At 44.3% G+C, this 22,960-nt stretch overlaps 1 protein-coding gene across 3 annotated transcripts in view; it reads right to left on the bottom strand.

The window, feature by feature from the left end:
• Nucleotides 1–3,713: 3,713 nt before the first annotated feature.
• The window catches only part of ANAPC1 (anaphase promoting complex subunit 1), a 34,477-nt gene continuing 15,230 nt past the window's right edge, over nt 3,714–22,960 (bottom strand). For 2 of the 3 annotated variants that reach the window (XM_072857609.1, XM_072857608.1), the window contains exons 22-47: nt 22,829–22,865; nt 22,655–22,725; nt 22,349–22,527; nt 19,412–19,638; nt 18,063–18,181; nt 17,289–17,560; nt 16,213–16,447; nt 14,962–15,053; nt 14,657–14,791; nt 14,410–14,492; nt 14,179–14,257; nt 13,481–13,555; nt 12,716–12,792; nt 12,390–12,480; nt 12,244–12,297; nt 11,747–11,940; nt 11,282–11,368; nt 10,648–10,765; nt 9,701–9,778; nt 9,205–9,272; nt 7,428–7,566; nt 6,954–7,040; nt 6,287–6,382; nt 5,751–5,949; nt 5,116–5,250; nt 3,714–4,073 (exon numbers count right to left, since the gene is read on the bottom strand). In XM_072857609.1, the coding sequence (XP_072713710.1) occupies nt 3,958–4,073; nt 5,116–5,250; nt 5,751–5,949; nt 6,287–6,382; nt 6,954–7,040; nt 7,428–7,566; nt 9,205–9,272; nt 9,701–9,778; nt 10,648–10,765; nt 11,282–11,368; nt 11,747–11,940; nt 12,244–12,297; nt 12,390–12,480; nt 12,716–12,792; nt 13,481–13,555; nt 14,179–14,257; nt 14,410–14,492; nt 14,657–14,791; nt 14,962–15,053; nt 16,213–16,447; nt 17,289–17,560; nt 18,063–18,181; nt 19,412–19,638; nt 22,349–22,527; nt 22,655–22,725; nt 22,829–22,865 (3,143 nt within the window). In that variant the 3' untranslated portion in view covers nt 3,714–3,957. The remainder of the gene's footprint in view (nt 4,074–5,115; nt 5,251–5,750; nt 5,950–6,286; nt 6,383–6,953; nt 7,041–7,427; nt 7,567–9,204; nt 9,273–9,700; nt 9,779–10,647; nt 10,766–11,281; nt 11,369–11,746; nt 11,941–12,243; nt 12,298–12,389; nt 12,481–12,715; nt 12,793–13,480; nt 13,556–14,178; nt 14,258–14,409; nt 14,493–14,656; nt 14,792–14,961; nt 15,054–16,212; nt 16,448–17,288; nt 17,561–18,062; nt 18,182–19,411; nt 19,639–22,348; nt 22,528–22,654; nt 22,726–22,828; nt 22,866–22,960) is intronic. The other variant, XM_072857607.1, reaches the window with a different exon arrangement.

The following is a 22,960-nucleotide window of genomic DNA, read 5'->3' on the forward strand; positions in this document are numbered from 1 at the left end:
GATGCATTCGCTTCCCGTGGCAGAAAAGAGCAGGTCCTGCATGGCGGGACCCCCGGCGCGGCAGGGGGACGCCTCGCTGCTGCCTTTCCTCGCTCAAAGCCCAAGGGAGAGCATGCAAACAACTTGCGAGCGCAGCATAAAAATAAAACCCCAGAAAGGTGACTAAGCACTCTGGGTAGCCGGGCATGACGCCAGAGGAGCCCAGCCTCCGTCCCCAGCCGGGCCAGGCTCCCACCGGGAGCTGCCGCCCACAGTTATCCGGGCTTGGGACCCCGGCGTGGCAGGGAGAGCCCCGGGGTGCTGCTGATGGGTGGCAGGGAGCCGCCACGTCCCATCTCCCCCCGTCTCCGTGCCCACGCAGAGCTGCTGCCCTCTGCAAAGCCCCCCACGGGGCCGAGCAGCCCGACTCCTGCCCGTGACTGTCCCCGGGCAGACCCCGGAGCGTGGAGCACAGCCCAGGGCTGCCCCAAGGACGCCCCCCAGGCTGGGGCTTGCTGGGGGGCTGGATGGGTCCCCTTGCCAGCGGGGTGCTCGCCCACCCACAGCAGGGGAAGCAAGAGCCTGCAAGGGAGCTGGGGGAGGCTTTGAGGCGCTGGGATGCCGGGCACGGGGATGCTGCGGGGGTCCCCATGTGCTGGGACTGCCCCTGCCTTGCCCCCAGAGTCCTCTCCCACCCCATCCCACCCCACCCCGGGCTCCCCAAGCAGAGCCCCCCCCTGCCCAGGGGCAGCACATGCCCCACGGGTGCTCAGGGACCCGCAGCGGGACGAGGCAAAGCCCAAAACCCGACCAGCAGCCAGTGCCATCAGCTTAAATGTGCGAAATTTAAAATATTCACCCTGCACTGAGGGCAGAGCGCCTGGCACCAAGCAACGCACAGCAGCACGAGGAATGTAAGGCATTGCAAAATCTATTGCATGCATGTATATATATTATTCTTTTTTTTTTTTTGCAATTCACAGCCAGCAGCTAAAGTAACCAGCGTTTTAAACTGCTCGCAAAGCCTCGCCCGCAGCAGTAAATAGCACCTTACCCTGGCAGGCTGGGGGAGCCCGGGGCCGAGGCAGCCCCCCGGGGCCGGAGGGGGCTCCACGTGGGGCTGGGAGAGCGAAGCTGGCATTTGTAACGGGCGCCAGGCACCCCGAGCTGAAACTCCCCCGCCGCTCTGCCCAGATCATTGGTCCAGGTCGCGGCGGCGGCTGCTTTCAAATTCTGTTAAACCTTAAAAAGGAAACAGGAAGCCTCTCGGCTCTTGACTTCTTGCAGCTAGAGAGGCTTGCGCGCACACACACGCACACCCACACGCTCTTCTTCCTACCCCCGAGGCTGAAGCAACGGCAGGCAGGGCGCTGCCGAGGTGGTAGAACTGCGCCTTGGGCACGTTCTGCTCCGGGCATCGGGCCGGACCTGCCAGCACCCCAACCCCGGCTGCGCAGGGAGATGCTTCCTCCAGCCCCGAGGAAGCTGCGCTTCGCACCTCCTCGCGGGGACGCGCTTAAAGCTTGCTTTGCTTTTCCGTTTTGTTTGGGGTCAAACGCAGCTTCGTCTTCCAGCTTGCCGAACCACCAGGCAGCATCGGGATTACGATGGAGCCTGGAGCGTGGACCTCAGGCACCGGGCTGTTGTCCAAAACTCCTCTGAATGTGGGACAAACCCTCTTTTATCCAGCAGGAGAGGAGGAGCGTTAGCACACCTTCAGTTCAGGCTTCTCGGCTTTTCACTCGACACCCAGCATTTGCGCTGTCTGCTCTTCTCTTCCTCCCGCAGCATGCGCAGGGCAAAAAATAAGAGAGAGAAGCCTCTGCAATTCATTTTGTGTTTGGGGTAGGGGCTTTAGGAGACTAAAACACATTCGTCCTCCGAAAAGTCAGGGTGGAGAGCTGGGGGAAGCACAGTTTCATTTGTTTTGGGAAGTGAGTGTTTAATGCTTCACGCTTCCCCAATTTAGAAGGAAGAAAACAACTTCCCCAAGCTGCACCAAGGGAGGGGGTACGCACACCCACGAGCCCGGCCCGAACCGCTGTCCCGGGGGAAGGCAGGGCCAGGACCCCATGGCTACAGCTCAGGGCTCCCGGGGGGGTTTTCCAACTTCTTTGCTAAGGGGTTTATTTAATTCGCACAACAAAGAAGGTATCTCTGGAGGTGCTTTTTGTTTTGTTGTTTTGTTTTTTTTTTAAAAGACTAAAACCCACTGTCTCTGGACTCCAGCTGTCAAGGTACTCCCTCTCCTTAACAAAATCTCGAGTGCAAACCCTTGCTCCCAGGACAGCGCCAGCTCCCGCGCGCTCTGCACAGGAACTTCCCTCAGGACGCATCCGACTTCCTCTCGCCCTCGCTGCTCCACCCGCGAGCAGTGTTGCATGTCCGGCTCATCCTTTTTTGCAACCCCTGTTCCCGACCCGGAGCCAGCAGCAGGACGCGGGAGACTGTCACCCCCAGGTCACTCGATGCAGCTCTTGCACGCAGAGAAAACCCATCCGCTCGCTTCCCATCGCCAACCCACAAACGGGAGAGCTCAGGGGGCCGGCTTCTGAGCTACAGCTCCAAAGCGGCTGCCTTTGAGCTCTTTGTCCATCGTGTTGGTTAAAGACTTAACCTCCCCTGAAACAAAACCCTGACTTCCCTGTGTGGGAGCCCAAAGAAATTAGATGACAACTTCTGAACAGCTTAAAAAAAGAGGGAGGGGGGGTAAGATGTGCCACAGGCTCCACATGGTTGCAACTCAGGTCCTTGCTTCAGTACATCTTAAACCACTGAAAACCTTGGTTAATACACATCAAACGTGTTCTTTTTAATAACATTTAGAAGGTTTGTAAGATTTTTCTACTTTTACTTTCTTCATAGTCACTCCTAGTTGTCTTCCTCCATCCATATGTCCCCTCCCTAAAATCCTTTGGCTCCCCTACTCGAGGGACCAAGATCAGCACAAGTCCCACAGAATGAGATCAAATTTGAAACTTCAGAGTAAGCAGAGTCCAACAGCTTGGCTCTGGCTGCTTTTCCAGTAGTAATCATGCAACCTCTGGCTGCTTTTATTGGAGTAACTCCACCTGTTTCATGAAAAATTAAGTGCCTGGCCTGCCCAGAACAAATACGGAACCAGCTGCGCTCCAAGTTCAGTGCTCTGAGGAAATACATAAGGCATCGTAGCAGAGATGAAGGAAACACAAACGAATGCCCAATTATTTAAATTGTCTGTAAGTAGTTTCAGTTCTTGCCCAGACATAACGTAACGTAGTGGAGGCAGGTGTTTTCTCAGCAGCCACTGACTAATTGCAGAACAAAGATTAGAAAAGAAAGAGAGAAAAAAAAAAAAAGATGTAAACAGTGCAGCAGTGAGTATGTCGCGGATGAGTCGGAGCAGGGCAATTTATACTTACAGAGTGCGTATGCTTATGGAAGAGATATGCAGGAGCCTTTATGAGACCAAAAAAAATTGCGTGAATGAGACTGAAAGATGATGCCAGTTCTTGAAAAGCATACTTGGCACGATGCGAGCGGCATGGCAGGTGGCTTGCTTTCCCTTCCAGCCCGAGACCCAAGAGGAAAAGCAGGTTTGGTGTCTTCTGGGCTGCCTCTCTCCTAAAATCTACAGTACCTCGTGGAAGCGGATTAGGATACACCACAAGCAAAGAAGTTATAAAAACAAGGAAATTGTACGGTTCCCAGCCAAGGTCTTTTCAGAATTCACCACAAAATACATATTTGTAAACAATCCTTAGTTACAAAAGTAAATTTATTATTAGTTCACTTTTACAATTTTTTTTTTAATTCATTGTAACAATTTATAAATAACTCCTGGTCACAGCCACCACATCCGGAGACACGTTTGAAGTTTATGTTGTTTGAGAAGTTACAAAATCAAGCACATTTTACCTGTATGTTTTTGAAAAGCGTGAAAGAACACACAGCTGGCTCCGTCATTCCGTAACCCCACGCAAAACCAATGCTGTGGACCTACAGCACCATGGACTGTGGATTTCTAAGCAACAGAGGAGCGAGCCTCAGCAATGCACGAACTGGCATATTCAAGTGCTTGAACTTCAAAAGCAGCTCAGAGAAGTTCGTGCTTCCTAAAGAGATGTGAAGAAAGAAAGAAAGTGAGCACATATTGGTGTAACGCTTGCCCAATAAAAGATCTGTCAACAGAGGAAGGAATAGTGTCCAGGGTGTACCTCTGGAGACGTGCTCACTGCTGCTCGTTTTTTTGCAACACCGGTTAAAAAGTAAGTTTTTTGTAACAGAATTTTAAGAAATGCCAAATTCAATTAACATGGCAGGACACTCCCAGAATAGAGGCGTGTAACAGGTAGAGAGGACACGGAAAACCAGGATTTCCATCATTAAAGGCCTTGTGACCTGAACGGATACCCAGGCACCTGATCGGAAAACAGCCAAGCTGAGACACATTAGCCTGTACGCTGAGGGGGTGCCATCGTCTGCACAGAACCCCCAGGCTGGGGGCTGTGGCCTCTGCAAAGCCTTCAGCAACAGATTCCTCTCGCCACTGAGGTGGTAACATTCATGTCACACCCCTAAGCAAGCCACAGAGTTCCCCAAAATCAAAGTCCAGCTGCATTTCTTTTGCAACCTGAGAAACCTTAGGCAAATAGAGGAGGACTGGTATATCCCCAGGTTGGGCTGCGGGGGTCAGGAGAAAAGCTGCCTAGTGAAAGGGCCCAGAATTCCCCTGGATCGCAAATCAGATTACTGCTGGAAAGCTAGAAGAGTGGGTGATCCTTCTGACTAGGTACTTAAAGGAAAGAGATTTAGGGACATTCAGGATATGGTTAGCCCAACAAGAACACCACTCTTCCTTGGCACAGCCCATCTTATCTGGTCCTGCTGCCTGCGAGAACATAGTTACCTGCAGGTCAGGGAAAAGCTAAGTCTTTTTTCTATAGGCTAATTCTGGCTTCTTTAGGCCTGCATAAAGTTTCTACCTTTTCTGTCCAGACTCGAGACAATTAAAGAATAGAAATCGATGGAACAGCTTGCAGAGGAAACGCACGCTGTCACATAACTGACAGGATATACTCCTTTCAGTACGCAAAGCCAAACCCAGGAGCGCGCACTCACGCAAGCCCAGAGTGGTGTCCAGCACTCCGGTCTTACCTTCCAAGCCCCCAGCTGCCAGCTGACCTGGTGTCGGGACAGAGTGGTAAATAAGGAAGCAAGCCAGCATGCTCAGTTGAGGCTCCTCCGTGGGCTGCCCGCTTAGGTAGGAATGCAGAGACACATCCCCTCCAGCTGCAATATACAACACCCTCTGATGAAATTTAGGGAGCATTTGTGGGAGGAAATAGAAAGGCAAGACAACAGTACTTCCACAGAAAAAGCCCGCTGAAAAGAGCCTCCATCTCCCCACAGAGATGGGCTAGGGGTTTGTTTGCAGGCCTTCTTCATTCTGCTGCGGCCACCCTTCTCCCTGTTTTCTGCTGCGGTCACCCCTTGCTGTTGCCCCTAGAAAATTCTTCCAGTGCAGTATTAGGAAAGCATTTTCTCTGGGAAATGTAACCTTCCACGTTAACTAAACTTCCCACCAATATAGTCAAACGTAATTCTTCAGTGAATGTTTCACACCAAACGCCCTAAACTGAAACCCAGTTGTTTTATGCTAACATGCAAGTGCCTTCCCTTCCGTTATCATTTTTCAGTACTTTTGAGGCAAAAGTCAACCCAGATCAGTAAGAAGACAAGAACGCTGAATTGCAATCATGGCTGTAGGATTAAACTTATCTTCTCTATACCTTGAAGCCACTGATCCAAAGTGTTATCAATACTGCACTTCATCACAGGCAGAAATTCAGAGTTCATGAAGAGCCCTCGGTTTGGATTCCTGCTCATCCGCTCCTGGTGACTTCTGGAACTGAAAAATTCTAACACCAGCTTTATCTGCCACAGCTCAAATGTCTCGGACATTTCTCTTCTTTCTAATCTCCTCACAGCCTAGCAGAGGGGAAATACAAAGCGACTGTGAGAATGTGAACTGGAGGAGGAAAGAAATAAACTGTCATAAACATTAAGTAAATGAATCCTACACCCCCCTCGCCAAGGGCTGCCCTCCTGAGCACCTACTGAGAAAAACTGCTGGCTAATGTTTCTGGTGTCATTTCAGTTTAAGTTAGATTGTTTTCCAATTTGCTTTTAAAATCTCTGCTATGTCCCTGTAAGCTCGCTAATATGTCTCGCCTTCTTCCTTTCTGTCTTCTACAAAAATCACACACAATGAAAAATACTCCCATGCCAAAGCGTAGCTTTAAAAAAAGAAAAGTGCTTACTCTACCTGATCTATTGCTATGTACGTGGGCAGCATCTCTGGATTTTCTTGGGTAACACACTCATAAAGAATCGAGGAGAAAAGATCCAGGATTTCCTGTTTCTGATAAAAGACACATGTTTAACAAAGCACACATGCTAGATACAATTTATTTCAGGTTCTTGCGTTGCTCACATTTCCTTCCATTAAAGTTAACCCATGCGCTGACATTACATAAATTAGCGATACCTAACAATGCTACACAACGTGCTTTCATTCTTGGGCTTATTAAAACTAGGCTTAATGCGGCTATATTTTACTCCCTCTCTTAAGTCATTTCGTGCAGAGAAATACACCCTGCAAAACACCCTAACCCTTCTGCAGTGACTTCACCTAAATGCTTGAGGACACGGAACAGGGCTCTCGGTATTTGTTAAACACATTTTGCAATGAATACAACCGGTGTAGACAATGGGCAGCAACCCTGATGTAACCAATGGGAAAAAAACAAAACAAACAAAACCAACACAAACTCTAGGGTCAACGCTGTTTTACATCTTTGTATTACAAAACATCCCTTAGAATATTCCCTGTCCCCACTACTTGAAGGGCTGAATTCCGTTCCTCAGTTTAATGTAGGATTTTCCCACCTTTTATTCATGCAAGCAAGAAACCACGCTAGTCCACATCATACCTGGCCCATGTTCACAGTTGGCTTGCAAAAATAATCAGCGAATGAAAACAGAGCAGGATCAGAAGTGAAAGCTGAAATTGCTTCTGGCTAAAAAACAGATTAAAACACACTCTTAAAATGAACTTTTTGGTTTTACTGCACAAATGTAGTAGCAATTTATACCCAACCCTTCCTTCCCCAGCACGCAAGTGAGAAGATTGTAACCTACATAAAGCACACCATGGGCAAAACGCGTCCAACGCTTCTGTCTGCCCACGACAAACGTACATTCACATAGCTGCTCTTAGCTTAAGCTCATCATGTGCCCTGTGAAAGCCACCAGACTTCCTTTCCCTCAAGCAAAGCAACTTCAGTACTCATAACCATGTGGCAGAGCTAGGTGCTGGAAATAAATAACACAGCACGACCTGCTGTGCTTCCCTCAGCCTTTCTAGAGGCAGCATTCCTGGCAGGAAACCAGTTTGGGAGGGATACCTTGAATGCCCGAGCTTCAGAGTTTCGGTGAGTAACAGTCTGTGCTAAGAGACTGCGCCAGCCCATCGGGTCCTCCTTGTAGGAGAGCTGCCCAGCTCTCAGCTTCACGTACAAGACGCCGCCCTTTGAAAGAATTGATCTGAAAGAACAACGCCGGTGCTTATTTTAAATTGATGAATATACACAATGAGGCAGACCTGGAAAGGAAATGTGAACTCCAACAGCTCATATGCGGCAATATCCCCATTTAGGCTTTGTCCTTATTATTTAAACCCTGCCCTACTTGCGTATACATAGAAGCCTCGGTATCTTCAGGGCAGGCTGCTATCAAACGGTGATGTGATGGCAGACAACAGTGATGCAAAAGGGATGAGCCCTACAGATATAAGGAATGTAACTTCCTGAAGCCCCTGCAGGTTCTCGTTAAGACTCTTCAAGGATGAGCTCCCAGCACCAAGGAAAACCATGCAAGTTGGTATCCACACCTTTAAAGGCGTGCTGTGATGGTCCTTTCTCCGTGTAAAAAAATAAGCCACACCAACAAAACCCCGCTATTCCTGACCCAGCCTACAAATAGAAGTGTGCCACAGTTCAAAGTTACACTATTGCAACGCAGCTGCATGTTTACCCGATTTAGAGTATCAGTTGCGCCATTAACTGCAGGCACTGGGCATCCTTAAAATAACTAAATTATCTGTATTGAAACTAACTGCTTAGCATAACAACATAGCAGCAACTCACATGTAGTAAGATAGGGGCAATTATTTCTCACACGTGCATTTATCTCCAGAACAATGCCAGCCAGGTCCCTACCATTTTCAAGGGCTGGGGACAAGATGTTGTGACATGAGAGCTGACAGATTCAAAGCATCTGGAGACCCAGAGAATAGGTAAGTCCCAAAGGCAGCAAGTTCCTCAGTCACCCACGCTGGTTTCTGCTGCCGCAGCACAGGAAGGCTCTTTTGGACAAACAAGTGCTCAAGTGTGGTAAAGGCTCAGCCCAGAAGGACAAAGCTGGCTCCTGCCAGCGCTGGTGCAGCAGAGGAATCGGCACGTGCCTCCTGATCTGGAGGACTCTGCACTCTGCCTCAGTCCCGACTGTTATCTTTAAAGGCATGGACCAATAGACGCTGGATTGGAGTGCCTAATTTAATCTCAGTACCGGCATGTAAAGTAACTAGAAAAACCATGTTACCGATGAAAGATGCAGCTGGCTCCTTCTACACTACTCACAGCAGCAAGTTACACTGTAGGCTGTTAGCGCAAAGCTGAGAATGATTTCACCCACAGATACTGTATTCCGGTAAGATTTCTGTTTTTCACAGTTGCCCGACGGAGAGGTAAAATGCAGTAAGCAGTACTTTGTATACTTCACGTAACATGAGAAAAATAGTATTTCACAAAGCAGTAACAGTTAGCTAACTACTGTATCAACAGTCTGGGAAACATGACATCACATCAACTCAAAACTAAACTAAAACTGTGAGTTTAAGATGGTTTCTGGTACTGCTCAATCCTGCTGCCAATATCTGCGGTTTTTACTATCAGGTTTTCCCCTGCTCTGTTTTTGCATGAATTATTCACATCAATAGGTGAAACCAACTACGCAGTTTCTTTCTTCACCCTAAAGTGCTGTCAAATGCACAACAGTGAACCGATCAAAACCAGACTTCTTTCCAAATCGTGCATGTTACAAATACAGGAGGTTTTAAAAAAAATTTTTTTAAAAATTTACTACAAGGTCATTATTCAGTTAGGCATTATAAAGAATACTTACTTTAGATGATTCGTTCCCTTGCTTAGATCTATTAGTAATTCCCAGTACCGTGGTCCCTTCACTCTGATCTGTCAATGTAAGCATTTTTGTTACTAGATATAACCAGAATCATAAAATTAAGAGTTTTCTACATAAGCCTACAGTTCTCTCTAGGCCCTTACAAGGGCACGTGCCCTTTTATAGCACTACCCACCCTGAAAACTCAGAAAAGCACCTAGCTTTGTCTCTCCTACAGTGAAGCTTTCTGGCACAGGGAAGAAAAACCAGATCTTGAAAGCATTACGATCAAGACTGAAGAGAAGCGCATGGCATAACGTAACACGTGCTCCACAGTGACAGAATTGTCTTCAGAGCCATCACTACAGGACAGCGTTGTCCAGAGTCTGGCTAAGGTTGGACAGGGAATCAAAGAAACGTCACCAAGTCTCAGTTCTTGCACTGTTTGTGACACAAACTGGGTGATTAAATTCCTCATTAAAATGAAGACTTCCTTTACCTGCTTCAGTAAGTGAAGCTCTGGAAGAAGCGTGGGTGCCATCAGTTCCTCGGTGGCTTCTGCATACCACTGCGTGCCCTTCAAAATGCCACCAGTATTCACGTATTAGTAAAGCTCATTTTTGTGTGAAAAGAAAGAAAACGTGCATCTCATTTAGAACAACTCCATTGGCAGAAGTCAGTCAGTTTCTGTTCCCGAGTTCTGAGTAAATACATGACTTAGCATTGCCTTTAATGTCAGGAAACATAAGCCTAAATTAAAGGTATATTTCTCATGGATGGATCAACACATAACATTACGCAAGTCAGGCACACTTCAACTGAAATCTGAAGGTTTGAGAAGTAAACTATATTACGAACATGCAGAACTCTTTGCCAGAACCACAAGGGACCCATGCTGCACCTCTTCTCCCCTGAAATCCCAAGAACTCTTTCTCTAGTCCTTTCACGAGCATCACTTGTCTCACATAAGCCTGTGCAAAATAAATCCTGCAGAAAGGACTCTTCCCCAAAAGACACATAATGCAAGCACCCGGGAGAAACACCAAGTTGCCCGTTTCAGCAGAATTAGGAGAAGGCTTTTAAAACCACAGGTGGTTCCAACCACCTCTGTGCCTTTGAAAGTCCTTCCTCTTTAGGAAGAGGACAACTATGACCCTAGGTCAGTCATGACACACTTGACTGTTTGAAGACTTTGTGGTGCCTTTTACTTGTCCTGTATTCTGCTCTCAAGGTGACATCAAAGCACATACAAGGTGTGAGTGGGCTGAGCACAACCCTTCAATTATTTGCGTAGAATTTGGCTCTTCTCCACCACAACTTGAAAACAAACCCAAGGCTGCTGGCCACAACAATGAAAATAGCGTGCCTTTGGTATATCAGAGCCTTCAGTTGTCTCCCACACCTTCTCAAAGGCCTTTGCTCCTTATTGCCTCCCAGACACATTACCTTATACGTGACCTCTATCAGTGCGTAACAAGGAGTGTTTGAATCCACATCAACGGGTGTTAAGAGCCTCGGTTCTGCCGCCAGCACGTACAAGTGGCGCAAAGCCTGAAGGTGGTACCTGTGCGTGGGAATCAGGAATTCAGCACTGCGTAGTACAGCCAGGGAGTAATCCCCAAATACCAAAGTACACACAGCTCAATAACCAAATACAGCTGTTGATTAAACTAAAGAGAGATTTGGAGTAATTTGGTAGGTTTTATATTGCTTTGACATGTATGCATTAGCTAACAGGACTTCATGAATCATAGCTAAAACTCATTAAGAGCCATAAATGGACAGATCTTGCATAAAAGTCTTTTCTGCTGAGCAAACTGGAACAGCCAAGTCACAGGAGCACAGCGTAGAGCCTCAGGAAACCTGCTTGCATTTCCTCACTGATCAAAGATCACTACCATCATCTTATATCTTCATTTATTTCTTCTATTTTTCACTTTAAAAAAAAAAAAAAACAAACCTCAAAAAAAATTATTTACAGAGTGCTCAGGTAAAAATTCTAGATCATTTGCCTGTAGATAACCTCTTTTGTAAGAAAATGATTTAGCTTAAGGAAATATGAGCCCTAGCAAACCCTTACCGATTGTCCGTGCTGTGAACAGGGAAGTGAGGGTACAGAGCACAAAGGAGAGCGGCAATTGAAGAATTTGAAGTGCTCAGTGAGTATCTGTAGAAAAACATTATCTATTAGTTTCAGTGCTAACAAAGGCTGGCCACTAGCAAAGGTGTTCAAAATATTTTGGTGTCCCAGGGAAGGGAAGGACAGCAGCAAAGTGCATACAAGCAAAGAATTTACAAAAGTGTTCCTATAGCCGTCAAAATAAACATGTAGCAGTAGGAAATAAACACAAGCCAGACACATTCCTATGGCATTCAAGTAATGCAGTATCTAGAAAACAACAGGACTTTCGTTTGCGATAGAAAACGTCTTTATGCATCTGTATGCTATTAAAAAAAATAATAAAAATCAATTAGATTGCACACTGCTCCAGCTTTTGCAGGAGAGGTGAAAAGAAAAATCCTGCCTTTGGAAATGGCAAGTTACCTTCCTCCTCCCAGAAAGAGAAGCCCCAAAGCCATGTGGTGAGCCAGATGGAACCCGTAGTTCATCTCTCCGCCTGTCTTCTTGTGCATGAAACGGCAAAGCTGAAGGACTTTCAGGTTTCCAGAGCCAGCCATCACCATCGCGAGAGACAGCAGCAAGACGCTCAAGCATGTTTCGAGATTATAGTGACCCGTCTTCAAGTAGAATAGGGAAGGCATTATTACACTTCTGTGGTCAAATGCACACTTTGGTCGGTCTGATACGCTGCTTTCTACCCCAGAGTTCGAAAACCACATTCCACAGAAAGTGGGAGAGCGGAGAATCAGCAAAGTCCTTAACAAAAAGGATTCACAGCCCTGCCACATTCTATAAATAGTCTGTAATATAGGACAGTAAAAGGGATGGTTTTGTTTCCATTAAGGTTTTGGCCGGTGTAATCAAAGTACGTTACACAACAAAGCCTCCTTTTCATTGAGGGAAAACTAGAAAGAACTTACTATTGAAGCTGTTGGTGCTGACAAACACTTCAGGAAATCTGTTGCATATTTGTACTGGAAAGAAAAGAAATGCATACTAAATACAGATACAAAAGATAAGTTACAGCTCTATGGAAATTGAAGGGGAAAAAATAAAAACCTCTTACCAAGCACTTAAACGCTGCCAGATTTTCTGAACCAGCAAATCGAAATCCCAGTGACAAACATGCTCCAGCAATGATGTAGACATGAGCTTGCCTAATAAGCAACACAAACAGGAAATGACTAAATATTTCTCTTTTCCTCATCCGAATACGCATCACAAATTCCCTTATAATTAAAAAAAGGGAAAATTGAAGAGAAAGACTTATCCTTTACAGAAAATGGAGAATAAAATTCCCTAAATATCAAGGGAGAGATTTTTTCACATGCTGATATCTCTGTAAAGACTTCTGCTGCATTTTTCAGAAGAAGAATTTTTCACATTACTTACGCCAGTGTTTCTAAACTCAGGTCTTCAGATGAAGGCAGCTCTGTTGCATGAAGAGATATACTGTTCTCTCTTATGATCTACAAAAAACATAAAGAGATAGAAAAATTAATCCAGGGGAAACGGATGAATTAACTCTGGGCATTGCAGGTTCGTAAGTGATACAAAACAGGTCTGTTTCACAGGCATATAAGAGCTGATTTTTCTTCCACATGCTATCGCTCCATTGTACTTCTGATCCAAAAGGGACACCTTTCAATGCTCCTGGATCTGGTCCCTTAAAGATTTCAAAAACAATGGCAAGACTGTGTCAGAAGCATGATGTTACTGTATGTACTCAAATATGAGAGAAAACTGAACAGGACGAGACCTCAAGAGGCTATGTAGTCCCTCAGCATCCTGTATTTCCGATAGATATTTATCTAAGTTATTCGTAATGCTCAACCAAAACCTCCTTGCAGCACTTTTGAAACTGGCTTCTTGTCTGGACGATGTGGAGGAAAGTTCAACCCCTTTCTCTCTCTGGCACTATTTTATGTCTTGAACTGTTGCATCCCTCCTCAATCCTCTCCCCTCTAGCACGATGGGATGGGAGTCCCCAGTGTTCCCATAAGGGTCCAGGAATTCAACGTAACCATCGTCCATCACATAAACACGATTCACGTACATTTTCTTGTGCAGCTTACATGACTAAGGAAAAGTTCACATGTAGAACAATCCAGTGCGATGTAAAATTGGGAAGTAAGCACATTAAGTGTAAATACTTACTTGAGGCACATTGCTATTAACCCACTTGGAATTGGGCAAGATGTCATCCCACAAAATCAGGCATCGAGCCAAGGTCTAAAAAAGTGAGAAAGCCAAAACATAAGGAAGAAAAAAAACTCAACACAAACATCAATGGTATTTTTTTAATGTACTAAATGCACCCAGTATCGCAGACAATCCAGCTACCCACTAGCAGCTTCTTCACTGTTTCTCAGCCCTCATATCAGAAATGACAAAACAGCTTTTGTTTTAAGAGATGCAAATTCCGCTTGCAGAAAAAAGAACCACAGAATAAATCCTTGCAAGGTCTGTATCTTTAGCTGGTAAACTGAGATGAAAGTTCACTACGTACTTATAACAGATGCTGAGGCGTAACTTATTTTTTATCTGTGAAATTAATTTGGGAAAAGCTATAAAAATTTACCTAAACATTTAACATTCCACATAAAACATATCATTCAAATATTTCTCACTAAATCCTGTCTCTAGTGCTGCACGACAAGCAAGCTGCCTTACTACAAGCAGAAATTTTTGAAGGTATGAGTTTGGGTGGCAAGCAAGAGGGTTACCAGCTAGATAAAGAATTCCGCATGATAGGCACGGGGGCTGGATTAAAAATTAAAATTAAGAAAATTAAAATAAGATGCATTTTTAGTATCATTAAATAGATGGAGAAATGAAACAAAATAAAGTCTTACCCTCAATAAAAGGAACTCTGGTTTTACAAAGTCCAGCAAATACATGGTATCTGGTGCTTGAAGCCAGTCAGCAATGGATCTGCGGAGCACAGTAAAGCAACAGGGTTTCCAGATCTTATTTCAGCAACGCACAAAACTGAGTAAGCCACGCAAAGCAGAGCCAACATTACGGCAGTTTAAACTGCTATCACAAGTTACTGCAAAATATCTGAGCAATTCCAAGGTTAATACCTGTTATTAGTCTTCAGGTAAATCATAGCAAGTGCAAGTGTGGCACCCGGACAAGTAACATCCACATTTATGGTGTCTCCCTCCTGTGAAAACACGATGCATACTTTCAGCCCAGCTGACTAGGAAGGCAACAGCCCGAAGTGACGTGTATAGGCATGCAAAGTCACTCGGTGCATCGGGACACACACCTCAGACTTCTAACTATTGCTATTTTCAGCTTAAATGAGCAAAAATCATCAACACGTACCTTGATTTGATAACTGGGAGACTTGTGCTTCTCTCTGTGCATTCCCGCTTGGAACCGCCTGTGACCCCCAACCATGTACTGGTAAAGCTGCTCAGGAACATTGAGGTCTGACATGCCTATCAAATTACTGCCGTGCTAAGGAATGAAGAGGAGAAGAAATAATATGAAAGTGCCTTCCTTTATGAGAAAAAAAAATGCTCTCGGCCAAAGGCAGTTGGGAGTCAAGGATGAAACAGCTTTTATTATCCCACCCCAATATACAGTGATTCTTCTACTAACTGCAGGTGAAATGGAGAGGCACTTACCCCTAGGCAAACCATGCCTAAGGCTAGCCCAGATGCAAGCGAATAGGACTCTCTGTCTGTGCAGTACTCCATTTCTGGTCCAGGGGGACGTCCTGGAGAAAAACAAAACAGGGAAGTTAATCTTTTAAAATTCCAGCTAAGTAAACATTGTTTAATTAAGCACTACATTTCTAATGAAATGAGAAAAAAAAAAAATAATCTGGCCCTTCAAGAAACTCAAGAAAGTTCTCAGTGGAATTACAAATAATTGTCACTTAACCCATCCACCACCAAATGGCAAACCCCTCCAGAAGCAGTCTATATTGCTCAATGATACGGTTGGAGTTCAGAAAGACACTGAAAATGCCACGTTACAATTGCGTACACTTTAAGGCCTCTGAACCTATCCAAATGCTGTCAGCAGAGTTCAAAAGCTGTTGCTAGAAAAGACTGCATGTATCAAATTACCAGAAACATAACAGACACAATTTTCATGCTTAAAATTTATCCCATTCTCTATTCAGTACTCCATACAGTCTCTTAACTGAAGTTACATATAAACATGAATAAGAGCTTAACTGTTACAAATAAAATCAGAAGAACTACGCACAGAATGAGGACACAATTCAGATCAAAAATTTACTGTTCAGAATCTTAATCAGTCTTACAGACCACTGTTTAGAAAGCCTTAAACAAAATTCAGAACAGGAGAATTTAGGACACGACGGCTGCACTTCCACCAACCTAGTGAGCCAAAAAGACTGTCCTTGCAAGAGGCAAGCATTTTTTTCCCCACCCAGTGCCTCCGTCTCTGGTTTCTACAGTGGGACCTACCATGGACAGACATGAGAAACAACAGATGTCTGGGATATGCTCAAAAGCTGTAAAGGGTCAAGATCTCTGCAGACATGGCATCCAGGTCAGGAGGAATGTGTAGTTACTGCAGTCCTTTTACCAAGTAGCTGGCAACCCCAGAAACCCCAGACCAGCTCTCATCAGACAAAATTTCCAGATGGAAAAATCCAGGACTGATGCTGCTACATTTCTTCTACTAAATTCAACGATTGTTCTATGCTATACAAATACACAGTTCACAGTAACTTCTCTTCCTCTGAAAACAAAAGGTGGGGTTTGGAAAATGAGGTGAATATTGTGGCGGCAGACGTATAGTTAAAAACGTTAAAATTCTCAGCTCCCTGATGCGTTGTGCTAATCATTCACACGTTGCAATCCTCCCAGTCCTTGTCCCATTTTTTCAGCGTTAGCACCTACCTATTTCAGCCAGCAGAACCTCAGCTGTGTGCCTGTGAGCGGTGCCCTGATAGACAAGGCCTATTCCTATCACGGCAGCCACCTGCACATTGTGGGGGACATCCAGCTCCGTTGAAGTTGGTGGCAGGAGGGCAGGTATGTGGATGCTCAGGAGGCGTGTAATAGCCATATCCATCGTGCCCAGCTTGGCAGCAGAAACGCCAAGCAATAGTCCAATACTTGTCATCTCATGGCCCTGAGAAAGGAAACAAATTATCAGTGACCAAAGAAAGCAGACGTGTTCAGGAAAGGAAAGACACTTGTCCAAGTATCTAATACAAGTCTTACATTCTCAAATATACACCGCATCTGAACTTTTTTGATCCACCTCTTGAAGAAAATGAATGCTAGCTGTTATGGGTGTAAAGGTATTTCCCAAATGTAAGATCTTACTGCAGAGGCTGACTTCAATGCAAATAGAAATCCTCACACAATGAAATACGAGGCATAGTTATAATGTAGATGTTTAGTTTCCAAAAAAACCCCCAAACACTTAGGTTGTTCTAAAAACAAAACCTGAAGTTTTTGCTTTAAAAGGATCTTACCTATCTCCTTGGTAGTTCTTTATCAATCCCTCCCCCCAAGCCACATGTATCGTTTCCTGGTGTTTAAGTTTGAAAGTAATTATGTATTCACAGCTTCCTACAATTTAAGGTGAGATTTCAAGATCACATATGATTTTCAGCCTTTTAATGCAGAGTCCATAAAATCTTGAGTCCCTAGCTCTAACTCTGTAATGCAAAGGTTAACAAGAACATTTGGATAGAAATTGAGCAGAAGTAATTCAGAGCATTCGCCTATCCCAACGAGCTGTGCACAACGTGGAAAGATTTAGTGACAAAACTGCTGAAAATCTTTTAAACAGAAATGAACTCCTGCACTACTAACATTAATGAAGCAACTCTGATGTTCTCCCACACTAGGAAGCTTCCAATTCAGTGTTTCAAATAAATCTGCTGACTTTTCTTTCTTGTTTCGTTTAAAGAATTCACGTCCTACAGATATTTTTCTCTGTTGCCTACGAAAGAAGGCCTCACCTTTGTTAGGTAGTCATGTATATTGAGCGTGGCAAGTTTCGTGAGATGCCCGTTGAGACCCAGAGCCATGAGGAAGCCTGCGTATTCATTTGCCAGTTCAGCAATTTTGGGCTTGTTATACACAATCCAAGCAGAGTCTATCTGTGAAGCAGGCGCTATCTTCAGGCCGGCAGCCACCCCGTTGTGAAAGCTGGCCCAGCAAGCCATGTTAGGGGGCACATCGATGTTCCCACTGTTCAGATCAACAGTGGTATTCCTAGGAGGAGCACGGCCTGCCCATGAAAAAATCATTAAAAGCAATTAGGTGAATCCAAACCACTTCGGAAACAGCTCTCGTCTTAGTAGGGTGCCAAGTGAACAAACTCTGACAGCATGCTAGGTAACACTTCTGATCTGAAGACAGCCTTGGGTATCGTCAGGCATGTCAGAAGACAGAAGCACAGCATAGTGGATAAACCAGCCATGTGGACTTTGCAGTATCTGTGTCCTGTATGACACCAACGCTGATCAGCTGTGTGCCTTTATGCAATTTATTTCACTTCTCTCTGCTTCTCAGAATGTACCTGATATAAGGTTTCAGTGTTAGATAATAACATTGGCCTAATAACAAGAAGCTAGTAGGTGACAGAGTCAAAACAAAAAGAGCTGCTACTACACCAAAAGCACGTTTAAGCTATGGAACTCTTTGCAGAGAGACACAGAAGATGTTATAAAACTTATGAGAGGTTCAGAAAGAAATGGAGTAAGAACCAAAAGAAACTCCGACCCACGTACCAGTTAGATTCAGCTTAGGGATGGGCAACTGCTCCGTTGGAACAGGATGATACGAGAACAAAGTGAACATTCCTCGTCCAACAGGTAGCGCCATGGTTCGCTGGCACAGCTGTAACAGCCTGTTGGGGAGACGACAGAAAAACCAAGCCAGTTGCTTAATACGGAAAATTTTTTTAAATCCATGAAATAAAATGAACCTACAGACAACAGGCACTGGGACAGACCATTTTTTGATAGCATGATGGTTTTTTTTTTCTAGTAGGCTAAACTTTTGAACCAAGTCTTTGGTCCTTACAAGACTGATCTCAAAGATAACTTCAGCTGACATCATGTCGAAACTTGTCTCTATTTTTCCCTTAAAGCTAGGTGCTAGTTAAAGAAATCTGTGCTACAGACAATTTAGCAGCCATATCAGAAACAAGGTGAAAGGAGAAAACAAAACGAAGCCTATTGCCATATGGGATCTTGCTATGACTAGTGATCACATCTCGTAATACCCTGTGTACAGAATTAATAATGTGCTTCCAAGAATGCTGACCACAATTCTCTACGATTTACTCTGGAAACACTTTCTAGACTTGTTAGATTACTCAGCTTGTTAGGTCAGACAATAATTTGATGCATTCCTTTAGCTTCCTACTTCTGCAGAGTGTTTTGCATGTTAATGATGTTCTGAAATTTGCTTTATTTTGTTTTTTAAAGAAGATACTTTTAACACCCCCAAAATAAGTGAATAAAGAAGCAACATGGGGACAACTGTGAGGCCACTGGGCATACAATGGCTCCAACAGGAGGTTTCAAAAGGGAGAGGGATGGGACAGTGAACTTGCTTTCTGTAGAATTAATTAGGTGCCCTGACCCAAGCCTTGCTTAGACCTAAGATCAGCCCTGAACAAAGGGCTCTCCAGTTTTAGGCAGGGGGTGGACGATGCTTTGTTCTCTACAGAGGTATTTTCCCTACAGAGTAGGTCCTGCTTATATTTCCTACTTTTTAGGTGGAAAAAAAAAATGCTACAATCTGCTTTCAAATCCTAACTGATCTCAACATGCTGTTTGGGGTTCAAACTAACAATCTTTCCCATATGCTGCTCCAATTCAGAGAGCCCTCCAACTCAAATAGAGCAGAGTTTTGATGTCCACTGAGCTGCAAAGACTTGGATTATGAAATCCAACCCTCTTCTGAGGTGTCCTTCACTCAGGCCTGCCTACTTTAATGCTCAGTTCCGACTAAAATACAGTGCACTGTTTGGCTAGACATACTTATCTTTAAGCCACCAAAAATATTCAAACAATTTGTCACCCAAGTGAAATGCTAACGGAATACTGCTAGAAACAGAGACTGTTTTTACCGGTTTTCTTTCTCTTCTATGTATTCATGGTCACTAGCTTCTGGCATCTGCACTACATTGACACGTACAGGACGGGCACTCTGAAGGAGTCTGCGTACTTCCTGCACTCTCAAATCCTCGCTCCATATTAGCGACATCACCTCCTCGTTCATGTCATTCATGCCATCCTCATCCTCTTCTGACTCGGTTCCAGAAGGAATATCAGAGGACAGCACTGGGCCCACAGACTGCAAGGGAAAGAGAAAGGAAAGAAGTCATTTCCAGTGGTGCGCATGGACATTGCTAACTCTCAGAAAGCCAGCACAAACCAGCACCACAACCTGCATGCACTCAGCACAATTACCTGCGCAAAGATGGGTCTGTAAATAGAATGGACTGAGATTCGTGCAATCATGAACGACACGGTTCACCCACTCCTTACGGTCATTTAGAAGGCCATGAGGAGTTCTGAACGCTGTAATCAACTATTTTTGCACACCTACGTGGGGTGACTAACTATCAAGAGAGAAGGAGATGACATCTCGAATATGCCAAAGATGTAGCAAAGGCTGTTGAGCAAAGACTGACAAGCGGGAGCTTGAAGAGGTGACATATGAAATAGTTCTCTTTCTTTCAAACCTATTTCTTGTTTCAGAGCAGTAGTAGGAAAGGGCTTTCCCCTCCCTGCCTACACAATTATCTATGACAGCTATGAAAACATACCTGTTTTTTTTCTTCAAGTTCAGCAGGGAAAAACAGAAACCTAGACGAGCATTTCGATGTATATTAAAATGGAGGTTGAACTCCAGAAGGCACAGATACAGCCCCCTGCTGACAACCTGCTTTCAGAAGTGCCACTGACCCTCAACCCAATCAGAGCTGCTGTTCTGCTTATTCTGTTCAGGAACCTGCTTTGTTGTTCTAATCATTGATGTTTTCAGGAATTAGGGCTTTGATTTGGATTCCCCCCTACAACAATCTTGGAAAAACCAAGCTACCTATTAAAATAAACAGTCAGCCTGCGTGGCAGTAAATTCCAAATATTTGTTGCTGTCAGCCAACCTGGGTTTCACCACAGTACCAGAACGGTTTTTGAACTTGCACACCAGAGCTACACAACCAGAAAAATACTGAAGCATTTCATTGCTTGGAAGCACTGTGGAAAAGCCCTCTTTCTATGCAAGATCTATGAAATCCTCCTTTAAGACTCTGTTCTCCCCTGTTTATTCACATCACACAAGCGACGCACAGGACCACCGACAAGAATGGCAAGGACAGCATAGGTCAGGATGGAGTAGAGTATGTCCACAAGCTGCTTGCCCTACACTTGCTTCAGACAAGGCTGTCGCTCTGCATGAGGCATGGTTCATTTTATTTTTAAAGAGTTCTGCAGAAATAAAGCTTTCCTGCAGAATATACAGTTTCCTTATGGTCTGACAAAATAATTCAGACATTGACCCTAAGGTGGGCCAGCATATTGCTCTTTCTTTTCCATCTTTCATGGATGAAAGATTAATTTAAAAAATAACAAGGCCAGTGATGACAAATATTGATACGATAAATCTAGGAACAAAACACCCCACACCTCTCCCCAAACCGGTCATTTTTCCTGTTCTATACCTCAGAATTTCAGCAAGCTGAAAGATACAGAATCACACAGACTAGATCAAACACAGGGTCTTCCTAAGGCTCACTGGTAACACATGACACCAGGAGTGCAAGTACATTAACAGCTGATGAATGAAAACCAATTTCTTCTGAGAAATACGCACTAAATCTCAATACATAACTGCACCACCCATATAGCCAGCGTCCGTTTTGAAACAGGAAACTCCACCCTGCCCTCCTGAGAAATGACAAACAATTTGGTGTTTGAAGATCACTTTGTCCTTTTAAGGTAACATATATTCGAGGCATTGTTATAAAGTAAGTGATAAAAATCAAATTTATGATCATTTTAAGATTCAGTACTGTTACAGTTGGGCAAAACTTCACCAGCAGAAAATAAAATGCATTTTTAATGCGTGGTGGGACATGGGATTTGAACATGAGGTTCATTTACTTTTCTGCTAAATGAACTAACTTTTGGGATATGTAGTTAGTCATGAAGCCTGTTATAAAAAATTGGAATAATTTTAATATCACTTCCAAGCTAAGACAGCAAAAAGGATCTTGACCAATATGTACTTGAGACTACAAATCCCTCTTCCTGATTTCTGAAAAGCTACAGACAATCTGCTACTGTTAAGTGCTTTTATGCATGCCACTAGCCAGCCTTCAAGAAGAGTTTTGGCTTCCAGAGTGTCCTCAACAAAAGACACTTAGGTAAGCTACAACTCTATGAGATGCTAGTGATTCCCACCATCAGAAGAAAACGTTTAAGAGAAAAACACTACACACTTTTTTTCATTTTGCTTCAGGATACAAAATAGCTAAACCCTTTCTAAGAAAAAGAGAGAAATATGTAAAGCGTATTTCAGAAAACAATCCAGTTCTTCCAGAGGAGAGGGAGACGCCAGCTATGCCAACCCAAGAAGGAGCCAGACTGACAAATACCCACTTTCTTCTCCCTGTGCCATTGCTGTTTTGATGGCAGAGTTGCTGGACAGAGTACCAAAACCTTTTAACACCTCTCAAAGGTGCAGCCATTTTGGAAAGGAGGAGGACTTACAGAGGCAATCAAATAGCTCTGTAGGCAAAACCTTTGAGCACCATGCCTAAATTAAGTTTAAAATCTGTTTTATATTGACAGTTTCCACAGCTATGCAGGTACTCTTCCTGTGCCGGATGCTGGTTTTTATACTGAAACCCTCATATGCATGTAAACGCTGTGTTGCCCTCAATCTTGAATCCTGCACCTTCTGACGCCCTGAGCATCAGCAGATGGTGGGGAAGTTTCTGAACAGAGTGCTCTGCCCAATACCCAGTATTGTGAAATCCATTTATGCCCATACTCACAGATTTACCCTTTTGCAGGTTCCCTTCACACGCCTGTTTGGACAGATCCTGGCGCCCAATCAAGAGACAAACTGCTTCTGGCCAGTCTGAGGCAGGCTGCTCTCGGCAATAATATATTGCATCTCTAATAGGAAGAGCTACACCAAAGGGGAGAGACTCCAGATCTCTTAAGGTGAAACCTTAAAATTAATGAGGGAAAAAAAACAGTTTTATCAAAACCAGATAAAGTGTATTTCATATTATGCAAGCACAAGATTGTTACTTATGATTGTTACCATTTTGCACAATGATAAAAGCTGCTCTTACCAACGTTAGTCATCCAAATAACTAACTTTTCAGCCAGGCTGGAAACAGATGTGCTGTGTCTGAAACTGCGTCTGTAAAATAAAGGGGAATAAAGGAGAAGTCAATAAAAGCTAGTCCAAAAGTCAGCAGAAAGTCAAAAACCCGAGTTTAAAATAATAGTAAAAAACCCCATACCGATTGTCGTCCTGTTCTATTTGGTGTTTTCGTTGTCCTAGGAAAGAGAAGGCCACATTACTTTCACATTCTCCGAGCAAAAGGACAGCACATAACAAGCACAAGACACTAGGAGATACTGCGATGGCATCA

The sequence above is a fragment of the Ciconia boyciana genome, chromosome 3, assembly GCF_034638445.1.
Source record: "Ciconia boyciana chromosome 3, ASM3463844v1, whole genome shotgun sequence".
Classification (NCBI taxonomy): Eukaryota; Metazoa; Chordata; class Aves; order Ciconiiformes; family Ciconiidae; genus Ciconia; species Ciconia boyciana.